The sequence below is a fragment of the Triplophysa rosa genome, linkage group LG20 (assembly GCF_024868665.1).
Source record: "Triplophysa rosa linkage group LG20, Trosa_1v2, whole genome shotgun sequence".
Taxonomy (NCBI): Eukaryota; Metazoa; Chordata; class Actinopteri; order Cypriniformes; family Nemacheilidae; genus Triplophysa; species Triplophysa rosa.
Genome location: NC_079909.1, coordinates 16697499 through 16712435, shown reverse-complemented (window position 1 = coordinate 16712435; position 14937 = coordinate 16697499). Strand labels below are relative to the sequence as shown.

Genomic DNA, 14937 nt, shown 5'->3' with positions numbered 1-14937 from the left:
GGTAACACAACTGAGGTGTCTGTGATTTTTTCATTTCTACTAAACAACAAACAGAGAAATCAGGAGTGGTTTAGGAAATCTTGTGTTCTTTGGGTCAAAGTTAAAATGGAAAAATTAGTTTACGGTCAGCCCTGCCATTGATTTCCAATGTCTCAGGAAATGTATAGTCCAGCAGCTGGTTCAACGTGCTGAGGTTACAAATTTGTTTTAAATGATAACTAGTGTTCTTAAAACAAACTCTTCTGTGCAAAAGGTTACTGAAACACACAAGATGGTCTTGAGAACAGTCTAGCATGTGTGTGTGGCAAATTAATATTTTGCTTCAACATAGATTTATGAAGACATTTTTTTTACAATCCAAAACGTAAAATGCATTTTTTGATAGGCCTTGTACAATACACTTTGATTATGTAATTCTGCAATAACATGAAGAGATTGTGTATATGCGACCTTAAAGGGACAGTTCACCCAAAAATGAAAATTCTGTCATCATTTACTCACCCTTAGATTCTTCCAAACTGTATAATTTCTTTGTTCTGCTAAACACAAATTAAGTTATTTGGATGAATGTCAATAACAACACAGATCTCATCCCCCTCTGACTCCATAGTATTTATTTTCCCTACTACAGTATGGCTGTAAATGGGGGATGAGATCTGTTTGTTTACTGACATTCTTCCAAATATCTTCCTTTGTGCTTAGCAGAACAAACACATTTATACCGGTTTGGAACAACTTAAGGTTGAGTAAATGATGACAGATTTTTCATTTTTGGGTGAACTAGCCCTTTAAGGCGACATGTCAAGAAAATAAGCGTTTATTTATATATTTATTTCCCCTCCGAATGCACTTTTTTCTGCACGTATCATGAACCAATCAGGAGAGGAGCTGCTCAACAAAAACAATTCGCTTTTGGTCCAGTGCGCATACCGTAGACAGACACCAATGTCAAAAGGAGAACATAAACCGTTTATTTTTTAACATATAAACCTTTACATTTAAATTAATGTTCAGGATGTAATAGTAAGATAATTAGATAAGGATAATAAAGCAAGCATTAAATCAAGCATTAAAGGCAAAGACTGTTTACAATAACTGTAAACATCCGTCTTTGGATGCTAGCAAAGGCATTGGTCTACTTCCGGGTTTCCTGTCACTCAAGCCAGTAAACTTCACAATGTGGGCGGAGCTTTTATCGACTGTTCAGTATTGATGCAGGCTATACAGTTTCTATTAACACGCAGAACTGTCATCTTTAAACGGCTGTTTAAAATCTTTAAGATGAATTTTAAAAGTCTGATTGTGTGGCAGGAATAAAGGACGGTATTCGTTCTTACGGAGTGTACGAAGGATATAACGACACTGCGGACATGACTCTTCGTGAATAACGTTAAATGACATTAGATCTCCGGTTGCCTGCTCTCCTTCTGTTATCAACAGAGAAGCAAAAGGTTTCTCTTTCTAAACGTCTTAATTTTTAATTGTTAACATATAAATAGATGACAGCATGAGGAGCCGCAGTAATTCGGGAGTGAGATTGGATGGATTTGCCAGACTTGTCCATGAAACAATATTATGCCACCAGGTGAGTTCAAAAGGTCTTTGGTCGCTTGCACAGACACCATCCATTCTATAGCATTCCCTTTTATTCTATATAAGACTATTCTATGTGATATATTTTATTGTTTTGTACAGTTTTGTTATTCTGTATTATTCTATTCTGTTATAATATAACAGAAATAGGGCTTCACTTTTTATTTAGTTTCGAAAAACCTACAAAGGAGAAATTACGACTTAAAATAGCGCAGATTTATTAGGCCTGTAAATAGAATAAAATAACTCATGCTTAATATATGACATTCTAACAACAGCCATTGCAGAATATTCTTGCCCATATTTCTGCAGCATCAATTGATTAAAACAATTAAAGGTTCTTGAGCCTTATTGATGAAGACAAAAACTGAAAAACAATGTATTCGGTTCAAAACAAAACATATTTACAGTAATTTTATAAAAGACTACTGTATATACTGATTCATAACTTTTAAACCATTCAATAAAATCCAGCACAATTAAAAATAGTTTTAATAATAATGAATGAAGTCTGTCTGTGGGTTTGATGTTTGTTCCATTCTACCATTGGGGCCCTTCTATGAGGAGGAATCTAAAAATAAATAGGGCTTGAACAAAGGTCACCCTTATATAACCACGGGTGAGGAAAATATTTGTATTATCTACAGCATGTGAATTCCCTTAAAAACAGAGCTGATGACTTGTGCACAACCCAAGTAAGTGTTAAACAGAAATGAATAACTTTTCTGTCATAAAAAGTTATTGTAGACCCATGTGATATCGGCATAATTATCAAGTCAATTAAGATGAAAAGTGATTAAAATGTGCAGAAATATAAATGCTCTTAGCATTAGATAAAAACATTATATTTCGTATAGAATCCAGTGACAGGTCTTCTTCCGGCGAGTGAGCAGCAGAAGGATGCCTGGGTCAGAGACAATGTTTACAGCATTCTGGCTGTGTGGGGACTCGGCATGGCTTACCGGAAAAACGCAGACCGTGATGAGGACAAAGCCAAAGCATACGAGCTTGAGCAGGTGAAACAAAACTATATCAACTATTGTGCTAGTCAACATTGCTTAGTAGCACACAAGTGTGGATTACAATAGACTGTAGGATGCTTGCTACACCTGAAGGTTTTACCCAGGATGTATGTGTCTTATGATGTATTTGAGATTTTATGATGTGTTATTGAATTGTAAAAGTGCTATTTTGAAATGCAATGTGTTGTAAAATCAGTATCAGAATATGCCACACAAATAAAAAGTAGTATTGTAATTATTCTTGGTTACTGCTGTAATTATTGTAGAAGTTTTCTAAATAAAGTCAAAACAGCATTTTGTTATTTCAGAGTGTTGTCAAACTCATGCAGGGACTGCTGCAGTGTATGATGAGACAGGTATAGCATTTAAATCTCACTTCTAACCTACTAGCCAAAGAATTTGTAACTAACCGCATTTGCTGTTGTCTTGTGTTATACCCGTCATTGTATCTGTTCTTTCTTTCATTGATCAGTTTATGTATTCTTTTTCGAGCACATGTGCACACATTTGACCACACACCTGGTTAAGAATGTGCGTATTACTGCAGATTGCAAAAGTGGAGAAGTTCAAACACACACAGAGCACAAAGGATTGTCTGCATGCCAAATATCATACGCCAACCTGCGCCACGGTGGTTGGAGATGACCAGTGGGGGCATTTGCAGGTAGATGCGACTTCACTGTACCTGCTCATGCTGGCTCAGATGACGGCTTCAGGTAAACAAAATAATCTATTGATTGCATACATTCAGTCGAGAGATTTGATTGAGGTTTGTTGAAGTCAATTCTTTAAAATCTTATTCAAGGTCTACGCATCATTTCTAACTTGAATGAGGTGGCGTTCGTCCAGAACTTAGTGTTCTACATTGAGGCAGCATATAAAGTGGCTGTAAGTCCTTGTCTGTCATTAAGTGTTTTCATAGCGGAACCAGACTAGCATCACACTGTTCACACTCTCCTGTAGGATTATGGGATGTGGGAGCGAGGGGACAAGACCAATCAGGGAATCCCTGAGCTGAACGGCAGCTCTGTCGGAATGGCTAAGGTACAGTAGGAGAGTCATCATTTCCACTGTCTCCTTGGTCCAAAGTTACTCATTTATTTCTGTTCATGTGCTACTAGTCGGCATTAGAGGCTATTGATGAGCTTGATTTGTTTGGAGCTTACGGAGGACCAAAATCAGTGATTCATGTTCTACCAGATGAAGTAGAGCATTGTCAGGTAACTTATATTATCCATGCATATGTCAGTTATCCAAAGCAACATACATGCATTCATGGTGTTACACAAAGGTTTTGTTTCTCTTGTCTAGTCTATCTTGTGTTCCTTGCTTCCTCGAGCCTCCACCTCTAAAGAGATAGATGCTGGTCTGCTGTCCGTAATCTCCTTTCCTGCGTTTGCAGTGGAGGATGCGGACCTGGTCAATATCACCAAGAGTGAGATCATCACCAAGCTACAGGTAAAGTACTCCAGGATAACTGAAGAAGCTTTATTTACTGTAAGTAATTTATGTGTCAAACCAGTTTCCAAACAGGTTTCCCCATCACTTCCACTCTAAACTCACATCCAGTGTTGGGTGTAACTAGTTACTAAGTAATTAGTTACTGTAATTGAATTACCTTCTCTTGAAAAAAGTAAAGTAAGGGATTACTCTTATTTTTCTGTAATTTAATTACAGTTACTTCTGATGTAATAAAACGAAATACCGTGTGTAATATACAGTATGTGTGTGCAATAGTGAAATTGACATAAAAATTCAAAGTCTAACTTTAAAACATATGCTTTAATGTATAATTCTCACATTGTAACACTTTGGTCAGTTAATAATACTACTTTATGTAGTTTTATATTATTTATTTGAATGAATTAAAAGAGCAGGTTCATTTCTATCCTTGAATCACTTAACTAATCAAAGTTAATATAGGATATAGAATTTACTATAGTAATTAGTAATAAGTAATTAAATACTTTTTGGAGAGAGTAATTTGTACAGTAATCTACTTACTCTATTGAATATGTAATTAGTAATTGGTAATTAATTACTTTTTCACAGTAACTTGCCCAACTCCACATCATTGGTCGAAACATGCTAATAAGAGTTGTTTTTGTTATTGTTTTGCTGTTTTTATTTTTTGCTGGTTATATAGCTACTATTGTGTGATTTAAGTTATATATGTATAGACAGTTTCAGCGGCAACAACATAAACAAACGTTACATGGCCCAAACTGAACTCCTGGTAGACCTCCACAAAGTATAAATAACTGTAGTTTTAATTTAACGTCATACAATTAATATAGAATAAAATATTAAAACCGATGAAATATTAAATATCCATTTTGTGCAAGATTTTGACAGGAAGTCTTACGAAATCTCTAATTTTAGGGACGTTACGGTTGTTGCCGGTTTATCCGAGATGGATACAGGACCCCTAAAGAGGTAACTATCCATCGACCGATTCCTATTTCACTAACACACATCGTAGCTTTTAACATGGCACTAATAATGTGACTGTTATAGGACCCCACTCGACTTCACTATGATTCAGCAGAACTGAAACTCTTTGAGAATATTGAATGTGAATGGCCTGTGTTTTGGACCTACCTTATACTGGATGGGATTTTTAATGAGGATCATGAGCAGGTACAAAAAGAACCTGAAAAGCAGCCTGAAATCTGTTCATCCCTACTTTATTTATGGGAAGCAACTCGCGCTATCCAAAGCAAGGCAGTTCGTAGAGTTAACATTTGGCTGTGTGATTTCTAATAGGTGCAGGAATACAGGGAAGCCCTTGATGGTGTTTTAATACGGGGCAAACATGGGATTCGACTGGTGCCTGAACTCTATGCCGTACCCGCTGATAAAGTGAGTTTAAACAGCCATCATCCAAAACTGAAAACCTGTCGTCATTGACTGACCCTCCTGTCCAAAACCTTCTTTACTGGAACATACATTTTTTTAGCAGAATATTTAAACTTCTCTTTTTTATATATAATAGCAAATTACTATTATGTGGCGCTATGCCCAAAAAGCCATACAATAATGCAGGTCTGACCATCTCAGCCTCCAATATCAGTGGTTGTGATGCTGATCAAGTTCTTCGTAACTGAAAGGTAATTCTGGTTGAAACCGTGTTTGTGCACAGGTCAGTAACTGTGACAAAACAATCACGGGTGAAATGATTTCATCTGTTGCTCATCTGTTGTTTGTGTCTTGTTCAGGTTGAGGAGGAGTACAGGAACCCTCACTCCGTGGAGCGTGTGGCCGCCGGCCAGCTCCCACACATGTGGGGCCAGTCTCTGTATATCCTGGGCAGCCTGCTCGCTGAGGTGATGAAGCTTGCAAAGATTTTTTTCCGTAAACGTTACCCCAAAAAACATTCAAGTGAATCACATAAAAAATGGATTTTTACTAGGGCTGTCAAACGATTAATCGCGATTAATCGCATCCAGAATAAAAGTTTGTGTTTACATAATATATGTCTGTGTACTGTGCATATTAATTTTGTATTTATAAACACAAAAACATACACATACTTGTATATATATTTAGGAAATATTTTAATGTATTTATTTATATTTACCAATAACTGAAATTCTATATCAACGTTTATTAATTGTTATATTTAATATTTTTCTTAAAAATATGCATTGATGTGTATGTGTTCATAAATACAAAATTAATATGCACAGTACACCGACATATGTTAGGTAAACACAAACTTTTATTCTGGATGCGATAAATCACGATTAATCGTTTGACAGCCCTAATTTTTACATACATTACCAGGTTTTGAAACCACTTTGATTGAGTGCACATGTTAATGTCAGCACAGATACACCAAGATTTATTCGGTGCAATCTGTAATATGTTATCTTTTCAGCTGCTTTTAATTTTTTTTGTTGACAAATTGTTCATTTTTATTAGGGATTTCTGGCACCTGGAGAGATCGATCCTCTCAATAGAAGATTCTCCAAAGGGTTCAAGCCTGATGTTGTTGTGCAAGGTGAATTTTATGTCTTTACATTCATAAACCTTGTAAAATTGTGTAGCATCTTGATTGGTTTAGAACTTGTTTTAGAAATTATATTCAGTTTGTTAATTAAAACTCTCTATATTTTGAAGAAATTATCATTTGGTTCGCTTTGTTTAGTGAGTGTATTGGCTGAATCGGTGGAGATCCAGCATTTGCTGAGGGAACATAGAATAGAGGTTCAGACAATTTCTGAGGTTTCACCCATCCGAGTCATGCCGGCTCGAATCCTGAGCCACATATATGTAAAATTGGGTAAGTATTTAACAGACAAAGTACTTATTCAAACCAATTAAATTACTGCGTCTATAGATGAATTATAACATTACTTGATTATAAATGATGGTCATTTTATTCTTATAGGAATGTAAAGTGAGCCTCAAACAGTAACGGGTTATGACATTTTTGCAGTTGTTTAGAGTTTAATTAATTCATGAATCATCATTAATCTCTTTTTTTTTGCACAGGTAACTGTAAGAAGCTCAGTCTGAGTGGACGGCCGTACCGTCACATTGGTGTCCTTGGAACTTCAAAGTTCTATGAGATCAGAAATCGCACCTATACATTCACCCCACAAGTAATAACTCAAGGCATAATCTCACATAGTTAGAACACTAAAATAAATCGAAATCCTCATGAACAGTCAGACCAGGGCGAATAAAACTGTATTTTTTCTGATTTGTCAAAGTTCATTGACCAACATCACTTCTACTTGGCCCTGGATAACCAGATGATTGTGGAGATGTTGCGAACCGAGCTTGCCTATCTCTCTTCCTGCTGGCGTATGACCGGAAGACCTACCCTCACATTCCCTATCACAAAGAGCATGCTGGGTAAAACTTTAATGCTTATCCATGAGCACTTGTATATTAGAACATGCTGCAATTATACAAAGGAATTATTCATATGTTGATCTTTTTTCTTCTTTGGATCCAGTTGAAGATGGTGAAAGTATTGATCCTTGTGTTCTGTCTACCCTGCGTAAAATTCAAGATGGCTACTTTGGTGGTGCCAGGTTAGACAATAAGAAATGCAACGAAAGAAAGAATGAGAGAAATTATTGTATTTATTTACAATGAAAATAATAGCTCAATATTTTTTGTCATTTGAAGGGTACAGATGGCAAACCTGTCCTCATTCCTCACCACCTCCTTCCACACTCAGCTCAGCTTCTTGGACGCAGATTCTGAAGAGAACCTTCTTGACGAGGACGAGGACGAGGAAGAAGACCAAGAGAGTTTTGAGCCCTCAAGTATTCCTGAGGGGCACAATAAGCTTACAGCTTTTTCCAAAAAACATAATTGTATTATAACATATACTTAACATAAACTAAAATGTTCATAGCCATTAAAATGAGGAGCTTATAATTTCTGCCAACTGCCTGATTCATTGTTTTTGACAAAAAAATGTTTTCAAGTTAACAAAATTATTTCAAATTACAAGAAGCCGCAACATCAGTTGCAATGAGTACTGAACTTTTTTCCCATAATAAGGTGTTATAATAAGGTGTGGTTTGTTTCCCTGCAGGTTCTGGAGACGTGTTTGACCAGTATCTCACAGATCTCCTACACATCACTTCAACAAAGTTCCACCTACCTCCTATCCAGAGGGGGCAGCACCACGTTTTCAGCGCTGAACACACTACCAGGGACATTCTGTCTTTTATGGCCCAGGTTCAGGGACACAACATGCCCAGTAAGCCCTCAGAGTCAAACTTGAATAGTTGAATTGAGTTTATGTGTCATTGACAGCCCTTGTGTTTTTCAGAACCTTCCATGTATTTACCTGTAGCCCCCATAATGAGCAAACACAGAAAGTCTCTGAATCTGCTCGAAGTCCCACAACACCTTGCTTCTCACCATGCCAAGGCAAGTTTTCTCAGTATTGCTCTGACAATCACATAAACAAATGGGAAAACAAGAAGTAGCTTAGGTTTGATTGTTATATTTGTATTGCATTCATATGTATGTGTGTATTTCAACAGGTATTGGTCTGGCTTTTGTTGAAACTAGTAACTTTGTATTAGTACCTATTGTATTATTGCTCCTGTATGATATATCGCTTATTGCTCCTTAAACTCTTTGTAAGTCGCTTTGGATAAAAGCGTCTGCTAAATGACTAATTGTAAATGTAAAATGTATTTGTGTGCAAACCTCAGAAGACTGATAGCGTGGACCTGCACTTGCCCCATGATGCTCATGGGAACACAGATTTTGCTTATCTGGTTGACCAGCTTAAGCACTGTCCAACCCTGCAAGATCAGGCAGATATCCTTTACGTCCTCTATGCTATGAAGTGAGTACACGCATACACAAGCAACTGCAAATATTATGTTCATATGAATGTTTCCTGTGGCTCAGTGGTTAGAGCATGGTGTTAGCAATGCCAAAATCATGGGTTCGATCCCAGGGATTGCACATACTTAGAAACATATGTATAGTATAATGCAATGTAAGTCGCTTTGGATAAAAGCGTCTGCCAAATGCATAAATGTAAATGTAAATGAATGTAAATCATCAGTCATAAAATACATGCTATTTTCTTACTATGTCTGTGTTGTGTAGGGGTCCAGAATGGGCGGTAAATATGTCAGGTCAAGGTGAGGAGACTGTTCGCTCCCTGCTGGAGGAGCTTTATGTTTGGGCAGGAGCGTGTAAGGAATGGGGTCTCATCCGCTACATCTCAGGCATCCTGAAGAAGAGAGTGGAGGTCCTAGCTGAAGTGAGAACCCTCTCAAATCTATACATGTCATAATAGAAAATAATATATACAAAAAATTGTTAATTAAATATAAAGTATAATCGATTACTATTGTCTTTTGTTACTTGTTAAAGGAACAGTTCACCCAAAAATAAAAATTTAGTCGTTATTTACACGCCCTCTTGTCATTTCAAACATGCGTGAGAACACGAAAGAAGATATTTTAAAAAAATGTTGGAAAATCGTTGGTCCCCATTGACTTCCATTGGTTTTGTGTCCATACAATAGAAGTCAATGGGGGCCAACGGTTTTTGGTGACCAACATTATTCAATTCAATTTTTGTGTTTTGCAGAAGAAAGTCACACTGGCTTAAAATGGCAAGAGAGTGTGTAAGGAATGACAGAATTTAGGTGAACTATTCTTTAAAGGTGTGCTGTCATTTTAGTTTTCATCACATTTTTTACATATTGTCGCTGTCGGGTATAAACCATGTACAGTATCTTCATATTTTGTGATTTGTTTATTTTTCACAAACCAATACTATCGGCCATCCTATTTAGTGGTTAAATATTTAGAAAATATTCAACCAATGAAAAGCATCGAAAAAGGGCTTGTCAACTTTGTAAACACATTATTTTAAAAATACATTGATTTTTCCTGAAAAGTAACCGTTTTGGAGATGAAGATTTTCGCCTGACAGTTACGATTTAAAGAAATGAAATAGCACTTTTAAAACACTTGAAAATGAAAGTAAAAACTCTAGTCGTATCATCAACTTATTCAAAGGCTGTCTGATTTCTTTCTGCAAACTAAAAACATTTGCCTTGTATAATGTTGCATTTACACCACTAGGTTTTGATTTTCAACATATTGGGATGGTTTGAGTAATTCCTCCTGTGTTTGTGTGTGTTCACCAGGCGTGCACAGATTTGATCTCGCATCATAAACAGCTGACGGTGGGTCTCCCTCCTGAGCCCAGGGAGAAGGTCATCACAGTGTGAGTGCCTTTAGCCGCTCCTTTTATAATCATTTTAAGATTCCTCATAACTAAAATGACTCAATTACTTATCTCAATGTCAGTCCTCTTCCCCCTGATGAACTGATCAACTTGATCTATGAGGCCAGTGGACAAGACATCAGCATCGCAGTTCTCACGCAGGTGATGCAAATTCAGATATTTACAGTATAATCATTTCAATTTATGAAACGTTCTTGGTTAACGTCTTGGATTCTGTGTACCGCACAGGAGATTATGGTGTATCTGGCCATGTACGTGCGCTCGCAGCCGTCTCTGTTCGGAGACATGCTACGCCTGCGCATCGGCCTCATCATGCAGGTGATGGCCACAGAGCTCGCTCGCAGTTTACACTGTTCAGGTAAAGACGACTGAGTGCATCCATGCTTTCAGACATACACATTCTTTATGCACAGGAACTAAATCTCAATGCGCCCCCTACAGGCGAGGAGGCGTCAGAGAGTCTGATGAGCCTGAGTCCATTCGACATGAAGAATCTATTACATCACATCCTGAGCGGGAAAGAGTTTGGTGTAGAGAGAAGCAGTGAGTATTCAGAAAGCAAAATCCATATCTATTATGAGATGTTGTGACTTCAATAATGTGTAACTAGATCGTGTTTATATAAACAATAACTAAAATGTAGTGCAGACTTGAATTAATAATGTGTTTGCGAACAGCCGATTGGAGTCTAGTGATTTAAATGCTTTTGAAAATACAACAAAAATAAAGTTACAGTCATGTTATTCCATAGTTTTTATGCTTTTACTATTATTCTAAAATGTGGAAATCGTTTTTAAAACATTTGAACGATGTGTGCGTGTACAAGTACAATGAACACAGCTTTTTTTTACTTCAATAACCTCTCTGTGTCGTGTGAAAGTGCGTCCGATTCAGTCCACAGCCATTAGTCCTGCTATTTCCATCCATGAGCTGGGACACACAGGGGCAACCAAGACAGAACGAACGGGAATCAGAAAACTGAAGACCGAAATCAAACAGGTGGAATAAGAAAGAGCAAACCTCCATACATGTTTCCGCAAGTGTTTATGAATTCTGGTTTGTGTCTGGACACTTGATTTTAACCTGATGCAGATTTCTGTACTGGTGTACCATAAATAACCTCTGCATTGTTTTATTTCCAGCTCGATGACTCCAGACCCATAAGCGTGGGTTGAGTTTGTTATCATTTTTCAGGAATGCTAAAACCGTAGAGTTACTGTATCTGTCTCATTACGTCTGTCCAGACTCCAGACCATGAAACCAGCAATAGCATGAATATTCAGGGTATTATCCTGTTTGCCCATATCACGCACATCTTTTTCAGTCATATTAAACATTTGTTTCGAGGTTTTTAGTTTTGCCTCTGTATGTGGTGTCGCAGCTTGAACAGTTCAGCAGACTTGCAAAATCCATTCGAAACGGTTTCCATGTTTCTGTTCATTGTGTTATGTTTGTATGTTGTGCTTTTATCGTCGTAGATCTTTAGCAGCAGTCATTCCGTCAGCAGTAATTTCACGTCCCCTCGTTCAACGGTAACTCAACGCCATTGAATCTATCAAAACTCTCTCCACTAACGTTCTTCAGTTTGTAAATGAGCAAGGCTGAGATCTTTACCGTTTCGAAATCCATCAGTTGAAATATTTAATCTACCTGGTTTTAATAAACTGTTTTAAGACTCATATGTAGCATATGTAGAGATAAATTTAAGTTTGACTGATTTTATTGCATCATTATAGATGAAATGGGATGAACTTCCAGCCGTGCTGCTCAGTAATAATCGCAATATCTATCACAAATCACTCGTCCTGTTTAAACTCGTGGTCTTTTCACTCACAATTACATGGGCTGATATGATGTCATCGTAACCGTGTTTGCCACATTTCCTGCTTGCTAACCTTTTAACAGCATGCGCATCTATAAACGCTGATTACTGCTTTCCCACATTGCATGTTTGTGGATGTAAATTTTAATGACACAAATGTGTCTCTAGAGATGCAGCAGCCCCTCTACTCCCAGCGGCATCTTATCCCCGACCGGTACAGGTGACTCGCACCTTCAGTGGGAGGAGCGTCAGGGCCAGTGGCTGAGACGACGCAGACTGGATGGAGCCATTAACAGGGTGCCCATGGGCTTCTACCAGAAGGTCTGGAGGATTCTGCAGAAATGTCATGGCCTGTCAATTGCAGGATATGTTTTGCCTTCTTCCACCACCAGCGAGGTGCATTCACAAGCACACATACAGATTGCACATATAAATATATGTATAAATATACTGCATTACTACAAACACTATTTTTACTTGTTTTCATTATTAATGTCATTATTTACAATATGCATTATTGTAGATGACAGAGGGAGAGATCAAGTTTGCAGTGCACGTGGAGTCTGTCCTCAATCACGTCCCACAGCCAGAATACAGACAGCTGTTGGTTGAGGCCATTATGGTGCTCACCCTTGTGGCCGAGATGGAGATTTCCAGTATAGGTGGAATTATTCACATCGACTGTATAGTCCATATGGCCAATGATCTCTTCCAGCAGGATCAGGTAACGTCTTTTGTATGTTATACTGTATATGTTAATACATATTTTCACATTTTAACTTATGGCCAAAAGTTTGGACACTTCCTCAAACTCAAGTAAAGCCTGTTTCAACTTGCTATTTTTTATATATTTTTTCAGATAATAATAGTGAACCAATAAAGAAGTTCCCATGTATTCTGTTAATAAATGTTGTGAAGAAATTCATACTTGGGGACCATTATATTTGCAACTTTGTTTCAAGAAGAAGCTTAGATCAAATGATTTTTAAGATCACGAGAACCATAAGGTTGGACTGACAGTGTACTTCACAACATCTGTTTTTGTCGCAGAGATCACATGGGGCCAATGAGTATTTCTTGGAGAAAGATCCTGCCACAGGAATCTGCGACTTCTTTTATGACAGCGCCCCTAGTGGCAGCTATGGTACCATGACTTATCTTTCAAAGGCTGTGGTCACATATGTGCACGACTTCCTGCCAAGCAGCAGCTGTCTAATGCAGTAATGACTGTAGTTCTCAGAGTCTTTGACCTTCAGGACTGATCTATGACTTGTTTAATAAAACCAAAACACAAAAAAGAATGTAATAAATCAGTTGATCTCAGATCTTAAATGGACAGGTCACCCGAAAATGAAAATTCTGTCATCATTTACTCACCCTCGAGTTGTTCCACATCTCTATAAATTTCTTTGTTCTGATGAACACAGAGAAAGATATTTGGAAGAATGCTCATAACCAAACAGTTCTTGGCCACTATTGACTACCATAGTAGAAAAAAAGCTTTATAAATTTCTTTGTTCCGTTGAACACAAAAGAAGATATTTTGCAGAATGTGGAAAAGCAAACAGTTCTGGGGCACTTTTGACTACCATTGTCATTTTTCCTACTATGGTAGTCAATGGTGGCCAAGAACTGTTTGGTTACAAGCATTCTTCCAAAATATCGTTCTCTGTGTTCATCAGAACAAAAACATTTTACAGATTTGGAACAACTTGAGGGTAAGTAAATGATGATTCAATTGTCATTTTTGGGTGAACTGTTCCTTTAAGCATCAACATGGAAGACTCTAAACATCGGCTCTGAATTTGTTGGTGGCCGTGAAGCAGACTGCAGGAAATGCTACTCTGTGCTGTTCTGTTTTTGATGAAGATGGTTTTAATTTACTGTGAAATTAAAATATCACTAAAAGAAATAGTATTTAATTTATATTTAACAATTATATTATATCTTACGATAACGATTTTAATAAGTTAACTTATTGGTTGACTTAATAATTGATCATTTATGCTTATAGAAATGTTTAAAAAATGGTGCTTAAGATGTTTCTGTAACAAGCAATCTTTTTAGAGAGCACATTATTGCTTGGATGTTAGGGTTGTTTTTAGGTTATGCTCTTTTAAAGGATCTTAACATTCAGTTACAGAAAACACTGTTATATTACTGTAAGCATAATGTTTCCAGCCAACTTTATTTTTGTACCTTGATATTAGGCTACATTCTGACTATACTTGTGTATTTGTGTTGTTTAACATGTGCTTCTCATTTAATGCAACATATACAACAGCACATTACAAATGTTATGCATTTGAGAACTGTGTGGATATGGATAGTCATTGTGGATTTGCATGCAAACATGCAGCATTTTAACTCATTGTAACATACGGGATGTACAATACTAGCTTGTAATGTCTACATGACATTTGAAGGGCATAATGCTCATGAAGCCCACAGCAGAGTTGTGTGCTTTCATTTGATTGTCTGAACTTTGGCTGTCTTTGTATTTATATTATTTTGTTTTCCATTTTATTTACACAATTACTTCTTTTGAAGAGATATTGTACATTAACCTCCAGTAAACATTTGTATAATCACAAATAAAATATAATTAATCACACAATGTCTTATTGCACTTGTTTTTTTCTTATAATGTTTCAGACAAGTGTATAATTGTAAATGTTTAAGAGGTTGTCAGCTTTTACAGTATGTTTTGTTATGGTTCGTTCTTGTTTTATTTGGTATTGTAACATTTTT

The 14937-nt window shown here is 36.9% G+C and overlaps 1 protein-coding gene across 6 annotated transcripts; it reads left to right on the top strand.

Moving 5' to 3' along the window:
- Positions 1 to 937: 937 nt before the first annotated feature.
- On the top strand, positions 938 to 14797 carry phka2 (phosphorylase kinase, alpha 2 (liver)). 6 transcript variants are annotated; one of them, XM_057362023.1, is made up of 31 exons: positions 938 to 1585; positions 2451 to 2609; positions 2924 to 2971; positions 3163 to 3331; positions 3421 to 3503; positions 3579 to 3659; positions 3737 to 3835; positions 3927 to 4073; positions 4998 to 5051; positions 5133 to 5255; positions 5382 to 5477; positions 5834 to 5941; positions 6540 to 6618; positions 6766 to 6900; positions 7113 to 7222; positions 7334 to 7478; positions 7582 to 7660; positions 7758 to 7897; positions 8173 to 8340; positions 8413 to 8513; positions 8804 to 8940; positions 9210 to 9366; positions 10264 to 10343; positions 10427 to 10505; positions 10593 to 10722; positions 10806 to 10907; positions 11245 to 11363; positions 11843 to 11896; positions 12355 to 12582; positions 12710 to 12910; positions 13237 to 14797. In XM_057362023.1, the coding sequence occupies exons 1-31, from the start codon at positions 1508 to 1510 to the stop codon at positions 13408 to 13410; spliced, it is 3663 nt and encodes a 1220-aa protein (XP_057218006.1). In that variant the 5' UTR covers positions 938 to 1507; the 3' UTR covers positions 13411 to 14797. The 6 variants fall into 6 exon arrangements, 5 of the variants coding, with proteins under 5 accessions (XP_057218006.1, XP_057218007.1, XP_057218008.1 ...); XM_057362024.1 differs by lacking the exon at positions 11843 to 11896 and adding an exon at positions 11507 to 11530; XM_057362025.1 differs by lacking the exon at positions 11843 to 11896.
- The last annotated feature ends 140 nt before the right edge of the window (positions 14798 to 14937 follow it).